This window comes from Lissotriton helveticus, chromosome 5_1, assembly GCF_964261635.1.
Source record: "Lissotriton helveticus chromosome 5_1, aLisHel1.1, whole genome shotgun sequence".
Classification (NCBI taxonomy): domain Eukaryota; kingdom Metazoa; phylum Chordata; class Amphibia; order Caudata; family Salamandridae; genus Lissotriton; species Lissotriton helveticus.
The window spans coordinates 1,545,532,586-1,545,547,774 of record NC_136065.1 but is presented as its reverse complement, the minus strand read 5'-3'; the positions used below and the strand labels follow the sequence as shown (position 1 = coordinate 1,545,547,774).

The 15,189-nt window shown below is 45.0% G+C and overlaps 1 protein-coding gene across 1 annotated transcript in view; it reads right to left on the bottom strand.

Moving 5' to 3' along the window:
- Nucleotides 1–15,189, bottom strand: part of KLHDC8A (kelch domain containing 8A) — a 180,617-nt gene that overhangs the window by 97,250 nt on the left and 68,178 nt on the right. Inside the window, exon 2 of the mRNA XM_078641291.1 lies at nucleotides 7,346–7,773. Within this exon, the coding sequence (XP_078497417.1) occupies nucleotides 7,346–7,724 (379 nt within the window). The 5' untranslated portion in view covers nucleotides 7,725–7,773. The remainder of the gene's footprint in view (nucleotides 1–7,345; nucleotides 7,774–15,189) is intronic.

The window sequence follows — 15,189 nt, the reverse complement described above, 5'->3', positions numbered from 1 at the left end:
TTCTTCTTCGCCCAGATATTCGCTACTGCACAATACTATGAGAATAGAGATAAAGATGAGAAGGATAAAGTAAAGAAGAAGACTAGAGAATTAAAAACGAAAGTTCTTCTGCAGCAGGCTTATCCGCCTCGCCCTAATCAGCTTCAGTTTCAGCAACCCCCACAGTTTCAGAAACTGTTGCAGAAGCCTGAGTCTTTTGCTTCGCGACTCCCGCTAGGCCCTAATCAGTGTGCTTATTGTAAAGGGGAAGGTCACTTCAAGAATAGTTGCCCGATCTTGCTACAGCGTGCAAATGGTATGTCTGGTCTGAGAGGTCATGGTGGTTTCCAACAAGTACCTAGGGGTAGGGGACGTGGTACGTTTCCCCAGAATGAACGTTCCTTTTTCCCTCAGAATTCTATACATTATTTTGACAACAGAATGTTCTGACCGTCCAGTCCACTCAGTACTACACTGATGATTATTATGTTGGAAGTGAGAGTGCTGGTTTTAATAATAGTTAGGACATCCATGGACAAAGGGAGGGAGTAGTGTCAGTTCCAGTAGACCAGAGTGGACCTTATGTTGAAGTGATTACATCAGGTGTGGCAGAACCTTTTCTTTTGGATACTGGTGCAGCAACGAGTTCTATCATGCACTCTAAACTCCCTGGCGCACCCTTGTCTGGCTTGACTAATGTTTCGGTAGGATTTTCTGGCGCCCCAGTTCGTAATCCGGTTTCTTGTCCTTTGCCCCTTTCTATTGGTCCTTGTGAATTGGAGGCTCCCCTTATTCTAACGACTTGCTGTGGCGAGAATTTGTTGGGTTTGGACTTGTTGAAAAGATTGCATGCAACATTACATTGTTCTCCTTTGGGAGTACATCTTACGGTGGGTAAGAAAGTGATTTCCCCGATGTATCTGTCTAAGGATCGCCTTCCACTGGAACTGCGTTCTCTCCCTGATACACTTTGGGCTACAGGTCCTAATGATGTTGGTCTTTTGCAGATTCCATCCTACGTTGTTACCCTTAAGTCGAATGCTAAATTACCTCGCATTCCTCAGTACAAAATTTCCAGTCATGGCGAAAGAGCTCTTTTAGCGATTATCTATGATTTGGTTGAGAAAGGCGTGGTTGAAGAAACAAGAGGCAATGTGTGTAATAGTCCTGTTTAAGCGTACTGACTCTTCTCAGCCACCTGTGTATCGGTTTGTGATTGACCTTCGAGAGGTCAATAAGATTGTTGTGCCACAGTTTCCTGTTGTCCCAGACATTACTGCTTTATCGACTATGATCCCTGCCTCAGCTGCTTGGTTTTCTGTTATTGATCTGAAGAACACTTTCTTCAGTATTCCGATTGCTGAGGAAAGTAGGGATATTTTTGGCTTCTCTTTAGGAGGCCGCAGTTTCCGGTTTAAACGCGCTCCTCAAGGTTATAGTGAGAGTCCCTCCATTTATAGTCATGCTTTGAAAACTCAGCTTGATACTTTTGCATTGCCTTCTGGTGCTACTCTTATCCAGTATGTTGATGATCTGTTGGTTGCTGCTGATGATGAAGAGATTTGTAAAGAAGCTACTCTTTCTTTGTTGCGACACCTGTCTGACCTTCATCATAAAGTGTCACCTTCGAAGTTGCAATATTGCCGGCAAGAAGTGACCTACTTAGGTCATCTCTTGTCGAAGGAGGGAAGACGATTGACCCCAGAGCGTATTCAAGCGATCACCCAAATGACTGTGCCATGCACACAGAGAGAGGTGCTTGCCTTCTTAGGTATCGCCTCGTATTGTAGACAGTGGATTCCGAATTTTTCTTTGCTAGCGAAACCTTTGTTGGCACTTACTCTTAAGGACACACCACACCCTCTTCCTTGTCTGACGAATGTCAGAAGAGTTTTTCTGAATTGCGTGATGCATTGTGTTCTGCTCCAGTGTTTGGTACCCCCGACTATAGTAAACCTTTGGCACTTTATGTACACGAGAGAGAAGGTTGTGCGTTGTCAGTATTGACGCAACAAATTGGAAACAAACAGCGCCCATGTGCGTATTTTTCAGCCACTTTAGATCCGGTAGCTAGGGCATTGCCTAGTTGTCTAAGAGCGGCAGCGGTTGTTTCTATCCGACAGTCTGCTGGTTTGGTATTGGATAATACATTGATTGTGATGGTCCCACATGAAGTGGATACCCTATTGAATAGAACAAAGACTCAACATCTTACCAGTGCACGTTTGTCAGGTTATGAGTTGACGCATTTGGCTAGCCATGTGCACATCAAGCGGTGCAACACATTGAATCCAGCTATATTGTTGCCAATTTTTGAAGAGACAGAAGCTCAGGAACAGCATGACTGTTTACTCCGGACAGAGGAGGAAACGAAGGGTAGAGTTGATCTGAAAGATACTCCTCTTTCGAATCCTGATGGTACCCTATGGGTAGATAGTTCGTGCTCTAAGCTTCCGAATGGAGAGACGACTGCAGCATATGCTGTCACAACTTTGCACACGATTGTTGAAACAGCACGTATTGCACAGAATTCAGCACAGGCAGCGGAGTTGATAGCATTGACTAGAGCGTGTGTGTTGTCAAAAGGAAAGAGAGTGAATGTTTTTACTGATAGCCAATACGCATTTGGCGTGGCTCACAGCTTTGGTCGTTTGTGGAAAGAGAAAGGATTTCTTACTTCCCATGGTACGAAAATTCAGCATGGACAATTAGTGAGTGAACTTCTTGAATCACTTACTTTGCCGACTCAAATTGCGATAGTAAAGTGTAGTGCGCATAAGAAGGTTACGGATGATGTGGGTCAAGGGAATGCGTTTGCAGATGAAGTAGCGAGAGAAACAGCGAAAGATTTGACGAGTCGGATGTATGTTGCAGGTCCTGCCAAATGGGTTGTGGAAAGAGGAATGTGTGAAGATACAACAGAAAGTGTGAAGATCATTCAGGCAGAAGCTACTGAGAAAGAATTGAGTATGTGGAGAGAGAGTACGGGAATGTTGGATTCAACAGGCTGTTGGGTTGAGTTGTCAGAGCACCGGCGATGGTTGTTGCCGGATGCATATGTGCTTCCGGTGGTTACTATAGCTCATGGGCTGGCTCACATTAGTTCAAAAGGGATATGTAAGTTGTTGGCTCCGGTATGGCAGAATGGTGGAATTCCTAAATGTGCTGAGAATTTGGTTAAACATTGCATGATTTGCTTGATGCATAATCCTGGAAAGGGAACACCAACTCCAGCGGGTCATTTTGCTCCTCCAACGTATCCGTTCGAGGTGTTGCAGATAGACTACATTCATATGGAAAGATGCAATAACTTGAAGTATGTTCTTGTGGTTGTTTGTGCCTTTTCCAGATGGATAGAGGCCTACCCCCTAAAGGATAATACTGCCTTGTCTACAGCCAAGGTGTTGCTCAAAGAATTCTTTCCCAAATATGGTTTGCGGAGGATGGTATGGAGTGATAATGGAAGTGAATTTGTGGGTCAGATTATGAAGAAAGTATGTGCGGGTCTGGGTACCAAACAGAAATTTCACGCTGCGAATCACCCCCAGTCAGCAGGCCTGGTCGAGTGCTATAATGGCACTCTGAAGCTGAAGTTGGCCAAGGTGCAAGCGAGCTCTGGTCTTACATGGCCCGATGCCTTACCATTGGCACTTTTGTCCACGAGAACGACAGTACATTCTCTCGTGGGACTTAGCCCATACGAGATTGTTTTTGGACGCCCGGCGAATGTCTGGAGTGTGCCGAGGCCTAAGAAGTACAGTGATATTGAGTACCCTATGTTGGTTAACTACTTACATGATTTGACTGAATTGCGTGTTCTTCACCAACAGGTCCATGACACTTTGCCTTCAGTTTCTGTAGACGCAGGCCACACGATTCAACCTGGCAACTGGATTCTAACCAGGAATTTCCAGAGGTCAAAGAACTTGGAACCAAGATGGACCGGTCCATACCAAGTCCTGTTATCAACTTGGACTGCTATTAAGGTGTTCGGCAAGAAAAACTGGGTACATGGTACCCATTGCAAGAAGATACCTTTGCCCTTACCGTACGATAAGTGGGTCCGGGAAGGTGTTGCCGATTCCGAGAGTGAAAAGGTTCCAAGATTTGTACCTTTCAGCGATGCACATCTGGAATGGATTCAGTCAGAACGTGCGGATAATGGAGTCTTGCAAGAAGCTGTGCCGCCGTGTTTGAGATTTGATACTACGTATCCAGAGACACTCTTTCAGGATCAAACTGTGCCTGGTAAAGAACGCTACAACTTAAGGTCTAAAAAGGACAAATAAAATCTGATTTTTTTTGTGAATTACACTCTTTCAGACAAAAGAGTATTTTTCTTTTTCTTTTTTGAACCACCATCCGGGTTCAGCTGCAGGGTCGGGGTATAAGATTTAAGGGGTGGCCCGCGTATTGACGAAAGGTCTGCGGTTCTAGGGACGTCTAGGACGCCTGGACGCACACTTGAGTAAAGAAGGAAAATTGCCACCAGCAGCACGTTAGAGGATGGAGTCTGTTGTAACTGAAAGAGATGTTGAGAGAACAGATCTTAAAACAAGATTTTGTACATTGATATATAGCAAATGTTTTATAATATTGTGCTTTTTGATGTTTTTAAGTATCACATTAGCTTGTGTGGGTTGGATTGTCTATGTTACACAACAGACATCTGCACACACCTCTCAACCTATGCTTTCTTTCACTACTGTTTCTTTGCACCAGTTTTATACGTTGCCTGAACATGAACGAACAAGGAGATCAGAATTTGTCAACAACTCGTTCATACAGTTGTTGCATCAGCATCAGTTAGTAGTAAATACCACTAATTGTTGGGTTTGTGGTCTTATGCCTCATACGACAGATAAAGGTATGCCATATTTGGTTTTGCCTTTTTCTTTTAATGGGTCTGTGTGGGCTTTCCAGACCATGTTTATCTATGCAAATGAGGTACGCCCCTTACGTTCCATTAAAGATAACTCCAGCAATAGTGCCTTAATAAGGGGAATAGTAGCTATGATCCGAGATATTGATGTATATAATACTATCCCTAAGGATGAGGTGCAGGCTTATGTTGGTTGGAACGTGACTGGATATAGTACCAGCTTGACAGAGAAGGAGAGATATAAAAGGTCTCCCCCTATTTGGATTGTACCCCACCGAGGCCATTTTTGTCTGCAAGGTACTGGTCGGAATTCGAAAGCTCAGCTAGGTAAGAGTGTGTGTGCTCAAACCTATGTCTATTCATCCCGGACTTCTCCACCGTTTGTGCCAGCTAAAGGCACATATTTTGTTTGTCATGACAGAGCCTACACATGGTTGCCACCTGATTTTTCAGGAACATGTTATGTGGCGTTTTTGCTTCCCCCTTCCTACACTACTGCTTCAGACTATCATAGAACGAGATATGGTAGAGGTGTCTTCAATCAGGAAGATACTGCAGCACACGAAGTAGGAGATTTCTTCAATGGCTTCCTGCCCTTTTGGGGTCCTATGATCAATAGTAGGCATATTCGACAGCTCGTCCACGTTGTTGAAGCTACTATTAATGAGACAGCAGGTGCTCTTAGTAATGTTACAGCTGAGCTTCAAGCGGACCGCCTTATGACTTTGCAGAACCGTATGGTATTAGACATCATACTTGCAGATCGAGGAGGAGTATGTAAATTGATTGGATCTAGTTGCTGTGTTTACATACCAGATAACGCCCCTACAATGTACCAAGCCATCTCTAGGTTGCATAAGATCTCGGAGTCTATCCATGTAGACGAAGGAGACTGGTCATTGACGGGATGGTTTTGGGGATTGCTGTCCAAATGGGGATGGAAGATTCTGACATTCCTTGGAATAGTTTTAGCCATCTTTTTCTCTTGTTGTCTTTGCATCCAGTGTGGTCCCGCCATTTGTAGTCTTTGTGCTACTATGTGTGTTCGGAGACCTGTCCTGAGAGAAGTATTGAATAATTAAATGATGCTACAGCAACACTTTGATGACCTAATGAGTATTGATATAGACCTAGATTCAGATTAACATGAGTCTTAGGTTATTGCCTACGTAATGGCAAAAGGAGGGCCTGAGGTTCTGTAATTCTCGAGTCTGACTCCATTTTGTTCTGTGCCACCATTTTGTGTTGCCCTCACGTAGGCCTGTAAAGGTAACCTGGCGAACGAAGTGGCCTGGCCTTCATAGTTCATGTATACATTAACTAGGTTTCTTTTTGACTCTGAAATGAACTGTAAGAAACTGACCTCTTCACCTGAAACTGACCTCGCAAAGCCAATTTCCCTGATCGATCTTTATCTGAGATTGCCAATCAATGTTCAGGACATCGTTAACTTTTTAGTTTCCTTGCACACGTTTTATCTTGTTCAGCATCTGTTACTGTTTCTTTTTTATGTTTCTTCATTACATGGGTTATGCTTTCAATTATAGGTTTGTCCGGCTAGTACAGATTGAATTTGGGACATTCCTAATAATTAACTTTTGGGTTGGGATGCTGTAAATTGAGTTTTTGCTATGTGATACTTTGTTTGAAAATGTATCTTATTGGTTAGAATTTTGTGCAGTGGGTGTACATTTATAATGTGAATATTGGATATAAAAGGAGATGTCTCGCCTTAGTAAAATGAGCAGTCTCCTGAGAATTTACACCGTGATGTATTTCTAGGATCACTGTTACTAGCTGCAGCTAATAAACTTGGTCTCTGACGCCATCCAGAAGTATTCCGTGTCTTTGAATACCAAGACAGGTGAACTCGAAGATCTTAGGCGTGTCCCTGACGCCGCTGGGTTGAACCCTGGTTCTTCATCCCAGAGAGAGCACCATACACCACACACCACAGTGAGCACCACAGATCTTATCCCAGAGAGAGCATCATAGGCCAAACACCACAGTGAGCACCGCAGATCTCATCCTAGAGAGCACCTCACACCACAGTGAGCACCACAAATCTCATCCCAGAGAGAGCATCATACGCCATGCACCACAGTGAGCACCGCAGATCTCATGCCAGAGAGAGCATCATACGCCATGGTGAGCACCCCAGATCTCATCACCATACGCCACAGTGAGCACCGCAAATCTCATCCCAGAGAGAGCATCATATGCCACATGCCACAGTGAGCCACGCAGATCTCATCCCACCACCAGCAATAGATGCCTCACTCCAAAGTGAGCACTACAGATCTGACTCTACAGTGAGCACCTCATTTGACAAGTTACACCATCGGGGTCATGTCACAGCAAGCACCATGGTACCCAGTCCAAAGTGGGCACTAAAGTCTTCATTTCAGTAAGTACCAAAAGTACCAAGAGTCTCATTCCTAAGTGAGCACAAGGACCCCCAACAACATTACACTGCGTGGTTACCTTTCACGCTGACGGAGATTCCCATGGCCGCCTCTCTCAAGGAGCGCTTCTTCTTCCACTTGCCGTCATCAATGCTGTAGAGCTCCACCACTTTCAGGGGCATCTGGTTTTCCCCCACCCCTCCGATCACCATGATGCGCTTACCCAGGGCAGCCACTGCCACGCCAGCCCTTGGAGTAGGCATAGGGGGCAAGGAGTTCCACTGGTTGGCCTCCGGAGAGTAGACCTCAAAAGAGTCCATGGGTTGCCCATTGTCATCGCAGCCCCCAATGGCATAGACCTGCCCCCCAGCCTCCACCAGCGAGCAGTAGACCCTCTTGCTCTGTAACGGGGCCAGGGTCTGCCAATGGAAGTCTTTGGCGCTGGCCAGGTCCATCATATGTCAAGATATGGTCAACCGAGGGCAGCTCCCGCCTCCTGCAGCACCACTAAGAAAAAAACGACAAAAAACGAAGACTCATCAGAGAAGAGAACTTACAAAACAATCGTCTGACGGAGACATAATTACTGGCACAAAAACTGTAACAACCAGACTACCTGCAAAGGAACTCTCTGATCAAGCCCACATTCTGGCATATTAACTGGCTCCTGAGAGCCTGGTTACTAGCATAATAAACATCTGATAGAGACATGGTTACCAGAAAAATAACAGTGTGCTGAAGGCAGTAATGCGGACACAACAGCTGGATGATGGGATCAACTACCTAGCACAACAGCTGCCTGGTGGAGCTGGTTTACGGGCACAGTAGCTGGTGATGAGGACTCTAATACTGGTACCACAATGGATGGCGGGATCTGCCCCAAGATTAACAACTGGTTCAAGAGATCAAGTCGCTAGTTCAATAACTGGTTAATGGAATTTACCACCATAATAATAGGGCACTGTGGTTTCCAAGAAATAATTTCGGATCTAATTTTAAAATGTACACGCATAGAAGGTCCACAGACTCCAGGCATGACGTTTAGAGAAGGAACTTATTTGTCACTTTCTTTCAACAAACATTACTTTATCTTACACATTAATAGAATCGTATTTACGAGTAGGCCGAATACAAGGTGCACATTTCAAAGAAGAAAGTGATGGCAGGATGGTGGAAAATAAGGGTCAGGGTGAGGTAGATTTCAGGAAGGTGTAAGGGTGCTATTGGCCAAGAAACATTCAATAACTTATTTCAACATTCAGTCAAGCCCTTTATAGCCATTGACGTTTCAACCCTGTTGGCAACCGTCAATGGGTTTCATCAGGACAAGCAGTCCTCAGTCCGCTAACTTGTGTATAAGTTGCCAATGACGCCATTTAGTATGAATATAAATATGCACAAGAACTGTTATGATCCCTAGCTCAGTAACAGACTAATAGGTCCTGATTACGGGCACCATTAATATTCTAATGAGGGAAGAATACAGGCAGAAAAAACTGTCAGAAGGGGACTCGCCCCTGACTCAATCCATGTCTGATGAAGCATTACTAGGGGGACATTGTTACTGGCACAATAACTCTGTGAAGGATGCATTTAAGCCTTATAGCTCCCTCTGATGTACAAAGGGCTCTTTGGGGACACAAAGATCGTGGCTATGCTTTATCTCACAGTTCTAATAATCAAAACCTGTCATAGCCCTTGACCTTACTTTCTTGACGAAACACATAAATGTAGTGTGGTAATATATGCTACCCCTTTACTGCACTGGTCTTAATGAGGAAAAAATTACATATTACACTCTGCATATGGGGTTTATACCATGGCATTTTTCGTGTGCATTCGATTTACCAAAATGCATTTAACAAAAACCAGGATGAAAGGAGTTACATTTTTTGCAGCAAGCTAAAATCACACTGAACAGATATAGCACTATTAGTGCTGTTGTTTCAATGTGTATAGTTATATTTACAAGCAATCTGTGAGCCAGTGAAAGGTGTTTTTCCCCTCGCTTTTACAGTATTGTGGTAATATACGTGAATTTCACCTTTGCACTGCATTAGTAAAGGCGTGAATGCGCGTTTATTAGTATTAGTATTTTAATAACGTGCAATTGGGCCACATTTATTTTCGCTGGCATAGAATTCATCTGTTTATGCTATGTCTTTGTAAATTAATGTGGCCAAATATAAATTAATGTGGCCTAATAATACTTTATGTGGAGCAACTGTCCTATAAATCGCACATTTACACGTTATTACTAGAGTGCAAAGGTTAGAATGAAAGGATGAATATGTCCGAGCAACATTGGAATCGGGGACTTGCCAAGTACACACACATCTCTTTAAAAAGCGCTCAACACCTGAGCTAACATCTTCAGACATAGCTGGGGTTATATTTACAAAGGAAAATGAGGCATTGTTGACGCCGAGAGGATGTTTGCCTTTCAGCTCGCTGCCGAGGACACAGCATCCTAGCTCCAATCTCGGTAACTTAGCAACGTCCACCTACAGTCCCTCATCAGCACCACAAGCTGGCGTACCTCTGAGTGCAGCTGGATTGAAGTAATTGGGGGGAGGCCGAGGCAACGTCACGGTTGGAACTTTGTGTCACGTTCTAACAATCAAGGTTTTCACCATAGCTTCCTGGTTGTAAAACGTGCTCTCCAGGGACATGTTTTTGCAAGGACCGCTCGGGTGTGTCCATTGAAGGCAGTAAACAAAATATTAGCGACTCGTCGTTGTTTTTTACCCAAGACCTTGGAACTACAAATACGCAGCGGGGTCACAACACTCTGGCGTCATTGGATCGTGGGTGGGATATAAGCGAGGAAGTGAGAGTGAGGTCAGAGAGCACACCTCTCCGTCTGCAAAGAACACACACGGCAGAAGCATAGAATTACTCTGGTGCCAGGACTACATGCAAGGCTCTGCCAGCCCGGCCTCCTCCTGGAACAGATGTTCCGGGGAGGGATGGACTGTAGCCCCTCCACGAGCGGTCCTTCACTCACTGCTGCATTCAGTGGCAGAGAATAGAGAGGGCTGCCCCCCTCCCGAACGCCATCTGCCTCCCAGATACAGTGTGCAGGCTGCAGCCCACTCCGGTTACACTCTGCAGCAACTCCTAACAGGGCGTCTAGGCTTTGCGTGCAGCGAGTGATTTGCCGCTGTTGTGAATAGGACAAATGGTGCTCTCTGCATACAAAGCACGGTGTATTGTTTATACTTCAAGAGGATTGTAACAAAGACGGCTGTAACAAGGGCGGCTAATTGACAGGAACCAATGCACCGCGAGAAGGGAAGCTGCCATGAAGTGAACCTTGCAATAGTGTCTCTGTTTACGTTAGATCTATGCATTTATAGCTAAGAGTAGGTGGTCTCTGCGTTGAAAATGCACCAAGCCAGGTAACATGTGGAGCACCGTGTATACACCTCAGCACAAAATTGTGTAAGGGTCCGGCTGGCCGTCAGGAACCTCGACCTGCTGGGACCCCCTTCAAGCGCCGCCGGGCACAGCCGCGGACAGGCCTCACCCCTGCAGAAGTTAAGCTGATCTAGCAGCAGCGGGTGCGCGCGGCGGCTGGTGCGTGCCTGTGACAGCGCCGCCGTCAGGAGGACCCTAAGCATTAAATGGTTCTGACGGAGCCGGGATAATATGTCATCCGGCCGGGATTCCTTCGCCAGACTCGCCGCGGGCTCCAATTATGGCGCGTAGAAGAAGATGGAAGAGGGCGCGCGCCGGATGAGACGAGGCCGCTCGGAGCCGGGGGTACAGGGGGTGCGACCAGGGACTCATCATGGCGGGGATCAGACGCCGTACTCGGCGCAGAGCCGGCGATCTGTGGCCTACTTTAGTGGCGGAGACAGAGTGCCACGAGTGGTAATGAAGCAGAGCGCATCAATCCAGGAGCATGGAGCAGAGCGGGGCTTACAGCAGCGGCCAGCGGGGGGATCTGACGCTCCGAGGAAGCCCTGTCCAAGGGCACACGAGCAGCGGCTGCCGCCGGGAGCGGAGCACATGAGGCGGCGCAGGATTAGGACTTCACTTGTGGGCCTAGTGCTCCCGGGAGGAACCGGTGCAAGGCGAATCCGATCATCATCAGCACAAATCTATAAAGGCATTAGGAGGCGCAGCGGGCAGGTGACAGCTCAGCAGCCGGCCTCATCTGCGGGGGCTTCACAAGAGCTGGTAATAAAGAAGCCCTGACTACTGTCTGCAGGCCTAGAGGGGCCTTGTGAGGTCTTGGGGTTGATAGAGACATGTTCATTGCGTACATATGTTACATACTATAGCCACATGTAGCCTGCTTCAGCAACCTTGGAGTGCATGGTTCCAGCTGACACAATATACTCTGTACAGTTTCAGAAAAGGGTGCAGGACATGGGACCAGATGAGATATGGCCGGGCCCTAGTTCATGGGAGCTCTTAAGACCTGCAGGATCATACACTCTGACTCATGGGCCTCGTCAGGAAATGGAACCAGCTGTTACTTACCTGTCTAGAAACCTCTGGAAACACCTACAGTAAGTGTCCCTCTGAGACAGGATAAAGCAGGAAAGGGACAAAGAGGTGTCCAGGAGCTGGACCAGGTGGCATCTTTTCAGCCTGAACTTGGACTTAAGGTTCTTCCTCACCGATAGCCTTATTTACATGGATCAATGACCGCTCGAAAAATGCAACTGACCTTGAATCAGCCTCTGACACAGATTCAGTGATGGACTGCTGGTCATCAAGGAGCGAGCTGGATTCATGGTCGCACTAGGCAACCCCAAAGTTGGCAGTTCTAAATTAAACTCTGAACTTTGATTTTTACCTTCTTTAGTCAGGTAACCGGAGTATGTGGGGGGAGAGAACATAACATACTTTTAGCATGGAGGCCGCCGGAGAATGTCCAAGTAGAGTTACAACACTGCCCATGCTAAAGCAGGAGGCATCTAGGGTGCTTCAGCCAATAAAGAGAAGTCTGGAGGCTGGGCAAGTATGATTAGGCATTAGACAGGGATAATATCGCAGTCGAAAAACAACAAGAAAGTCAATAGTGCACCTCAGTGGCAGCTGTGGAGACTGCCTTAATACGTGTGGTAGCAGGGGCACCAGAGAGCTCAGGGCCACAAGGATGCAGCCTTTTCAGAATTCCTTTTACAAATCAGTATTTACAGGTATGATGATTTAATGAATTCAAGGGAAGCAACTCTAGACTGCAAGTCCCAGAATTCACTAAAGTTGTAAATGAAAGTCTAGGGCTGGAATCGAGGTGGGGAATGATGTTTCGTGACTTGGAGTCAAATCAAATCAAATCATCTTTATTCGGTTTTCCATTTGAAAAGCCATAAAAGTACATAAAAAGAAGAAAAACACAGTAAATATTTAAAACTATTATTCATTCTGTACCAAGACAGTATTATATAAAAATCCATTTTAAACGAGAGAAAAAAGAAAACTCATTCATATTTTTATAAGTTCATACGGTGCCTAATGCATAGTTTTAGATACTGTGCCACAGATTTTGTCATTAAGTTATTTTCCAGAAATTGCAACGCCAGATAGGCAGGGCGACATCTACGAATATTCATAACTTTTAGTAGTGGTAATATCCACCTCCTGCGTAGTGGCGTATAAAATTTGCAGAAGAAAAGGACATGAATTGTAGACTGTGGCGACGTTAGGTCGCAGGGACACGCTGAAATGTTATGAGTCCAGACATTCTGGATGGGAAACAAAACCATGAAATGATATAAATTAAACCTGAAACGAATGAGAAGAAGTCTTTCAAATTGTGATAGATCATACTGCAAATACGGTTGGATAGTTGGAGCCAGCTGTATTAGTAGGCATTGTTGAACTGATGGCTTTCCTATTTCGCTCAGCATCCGTAGTTGAGATAGATGCGACAGACAAAGTGATTTTAGTTCTTTTTTTGATATGTCTGTTACGGACGATGGGTCTTCAAAAAATCTTGGGAGGCCAATATCAATGAAAAAGGATTTTACATATACCAGCCATTTTATCTTTGTCATGTTCTCTAATTTCATGCAGTCCTGTATTATTGTTCTTGTGAGCTGGCATTCATCCGTTGCCCATATTCTGCGCCATAACATGATAGGCTGGATCTTAATGATGTCGGTTATGTGATCTACCCCAAGTTCGAGATGACATCCAAATGTGGTGGTACTTTTTGGAACAGCTAGTAGGAATTTTAAAAAGGAATTTTCGACTTTTTGTAGTTGTTCAACATTTGTTGTTCCCCAGACTCCTGCTCCGAAAGTGGCTGTACTAATGCATTTTGCATTATATATCTTAATCATCTCATTCGAGGGTCTTCTTCCCAAACGAAGAGAAAAGGCTTTTAGGGCGCCAACTGTTCTTATTAGGGCTAGCTTTCGGGAATTAATTGCTGCTTTCCAGTTAAACGCGTCGTCAATAGTAATGCCAAGATAAGGGTACGTGTTGGTTCTTTCAAGGGGCAGGTTATCCACGTAGATTTTCTTCACTTTTTTCCCTTTGGTGCCGGCGTGCATTACGTAAGTTTTCTTTATATTGACTTTTAAATTTAAACTGGTCATAAAAGTGCAGTAGTTGTTTAGAGCCCGCTGAAGCTGGACTGGTGTTCGAGCAAGAATTACCGCGTCGTCGGCATATAATAATGCTGGAATCTGCCGACGACCGGCTTCTGGGAGATCTTTAACATCCTTTAACATTGCTGCCTTAAGACCATTAGTATAGAGCGTAAATAAGAAAGGGGCCAGCACGCACCCTTGTCTGACCCCCTTCTGAATTGGAAAGCTGTTAGTTAGTTGTCCTGCTGTCCCAAATCTAACCTTTCCCGTGGCTCCGGTGTACAACTCTCGGAGAAAGTCTACTATGGGAGATTCAATCCCCATTTGCAGCATTATTGACCAGAGCTTTGAATGTTCCACACAGTCGAAAGCTGCTGTGAGGTCGACATATACCATGTGTAGGCAAGACTTTTTTGCAGTTACGTATTTTCCAGCCAGTAGTGTAAGATTCAGAACTTGGTCCACAGTACTCAGGCCCGCCTTAAACCCATATTGCAGGTCTGAAAGTACCCCTTGTTCTTTTGACCACTCCTGGAGTCGGTCAAGAAGTATACGCCCTGCCATCTTCCCGACCGAATCCAGAAGGGAAATGGGGCGATAGCAGGAGGGACAGTCTCTGTTGCCTTTCTTAAAAATAGGGAACAAAATCGATGATGACCAAGAGTCAGGAAGATCAGTATCCTTTGCTGCATTTAACACTTTGGTTAAAAGGGGAGACCAAAGATCTGGTAGAAATTTGTAGAAGTCCATGGGAACAGAGTCTGGTCCTGGTGCTTTGCCAATTTTGGCAGTCTTTATTGCTTTCATTGTTTCGTTGATTGTGAAGTGTATTTCTATTGGATATTTCACCGGTGGAAGAGGAGCCGGGGAGGTTGAGTCTCTGATTTTGACCTCTCCGAAAACCCCTGAGAAATATTGCACCCAATCCTCCGCGTTTATGGCGACGTCCAAATAGGGACCATCGTTGTTGTCTGTTAAAAAGGGAGTTTTAACTGTTTCCCAGAATAATGTACTGTCTTTTAGGGTACTACTTTTTAGAAGTTGGGTCCAGAGGTTAGCTTGTATCTCCTTTTTTCTTTGTTTGATTGCCTGCGTATAAGTCTTCCTCAATTTAATTACCTCTTCTCTGTTTCTCTGTTTCTTTGTTTTTTTGTTAGGGCTTTCTTTAAGTCAGAATAGGCTTTTGTACATTTTGTATTAAACCAACCTTTTTTTGAGGTATTATTTTGTTTGTTAGGCCTGGTTAATTCGTTGCTTATGGTTTTCACTATTACGTTATAGCTGTTCATGATCTCTGTAGAAGTTGTGGAGGGGTCTAAACATTTGTCAATTTCATTACTGCATGTTTTAATTATTCTCGCACTAATGG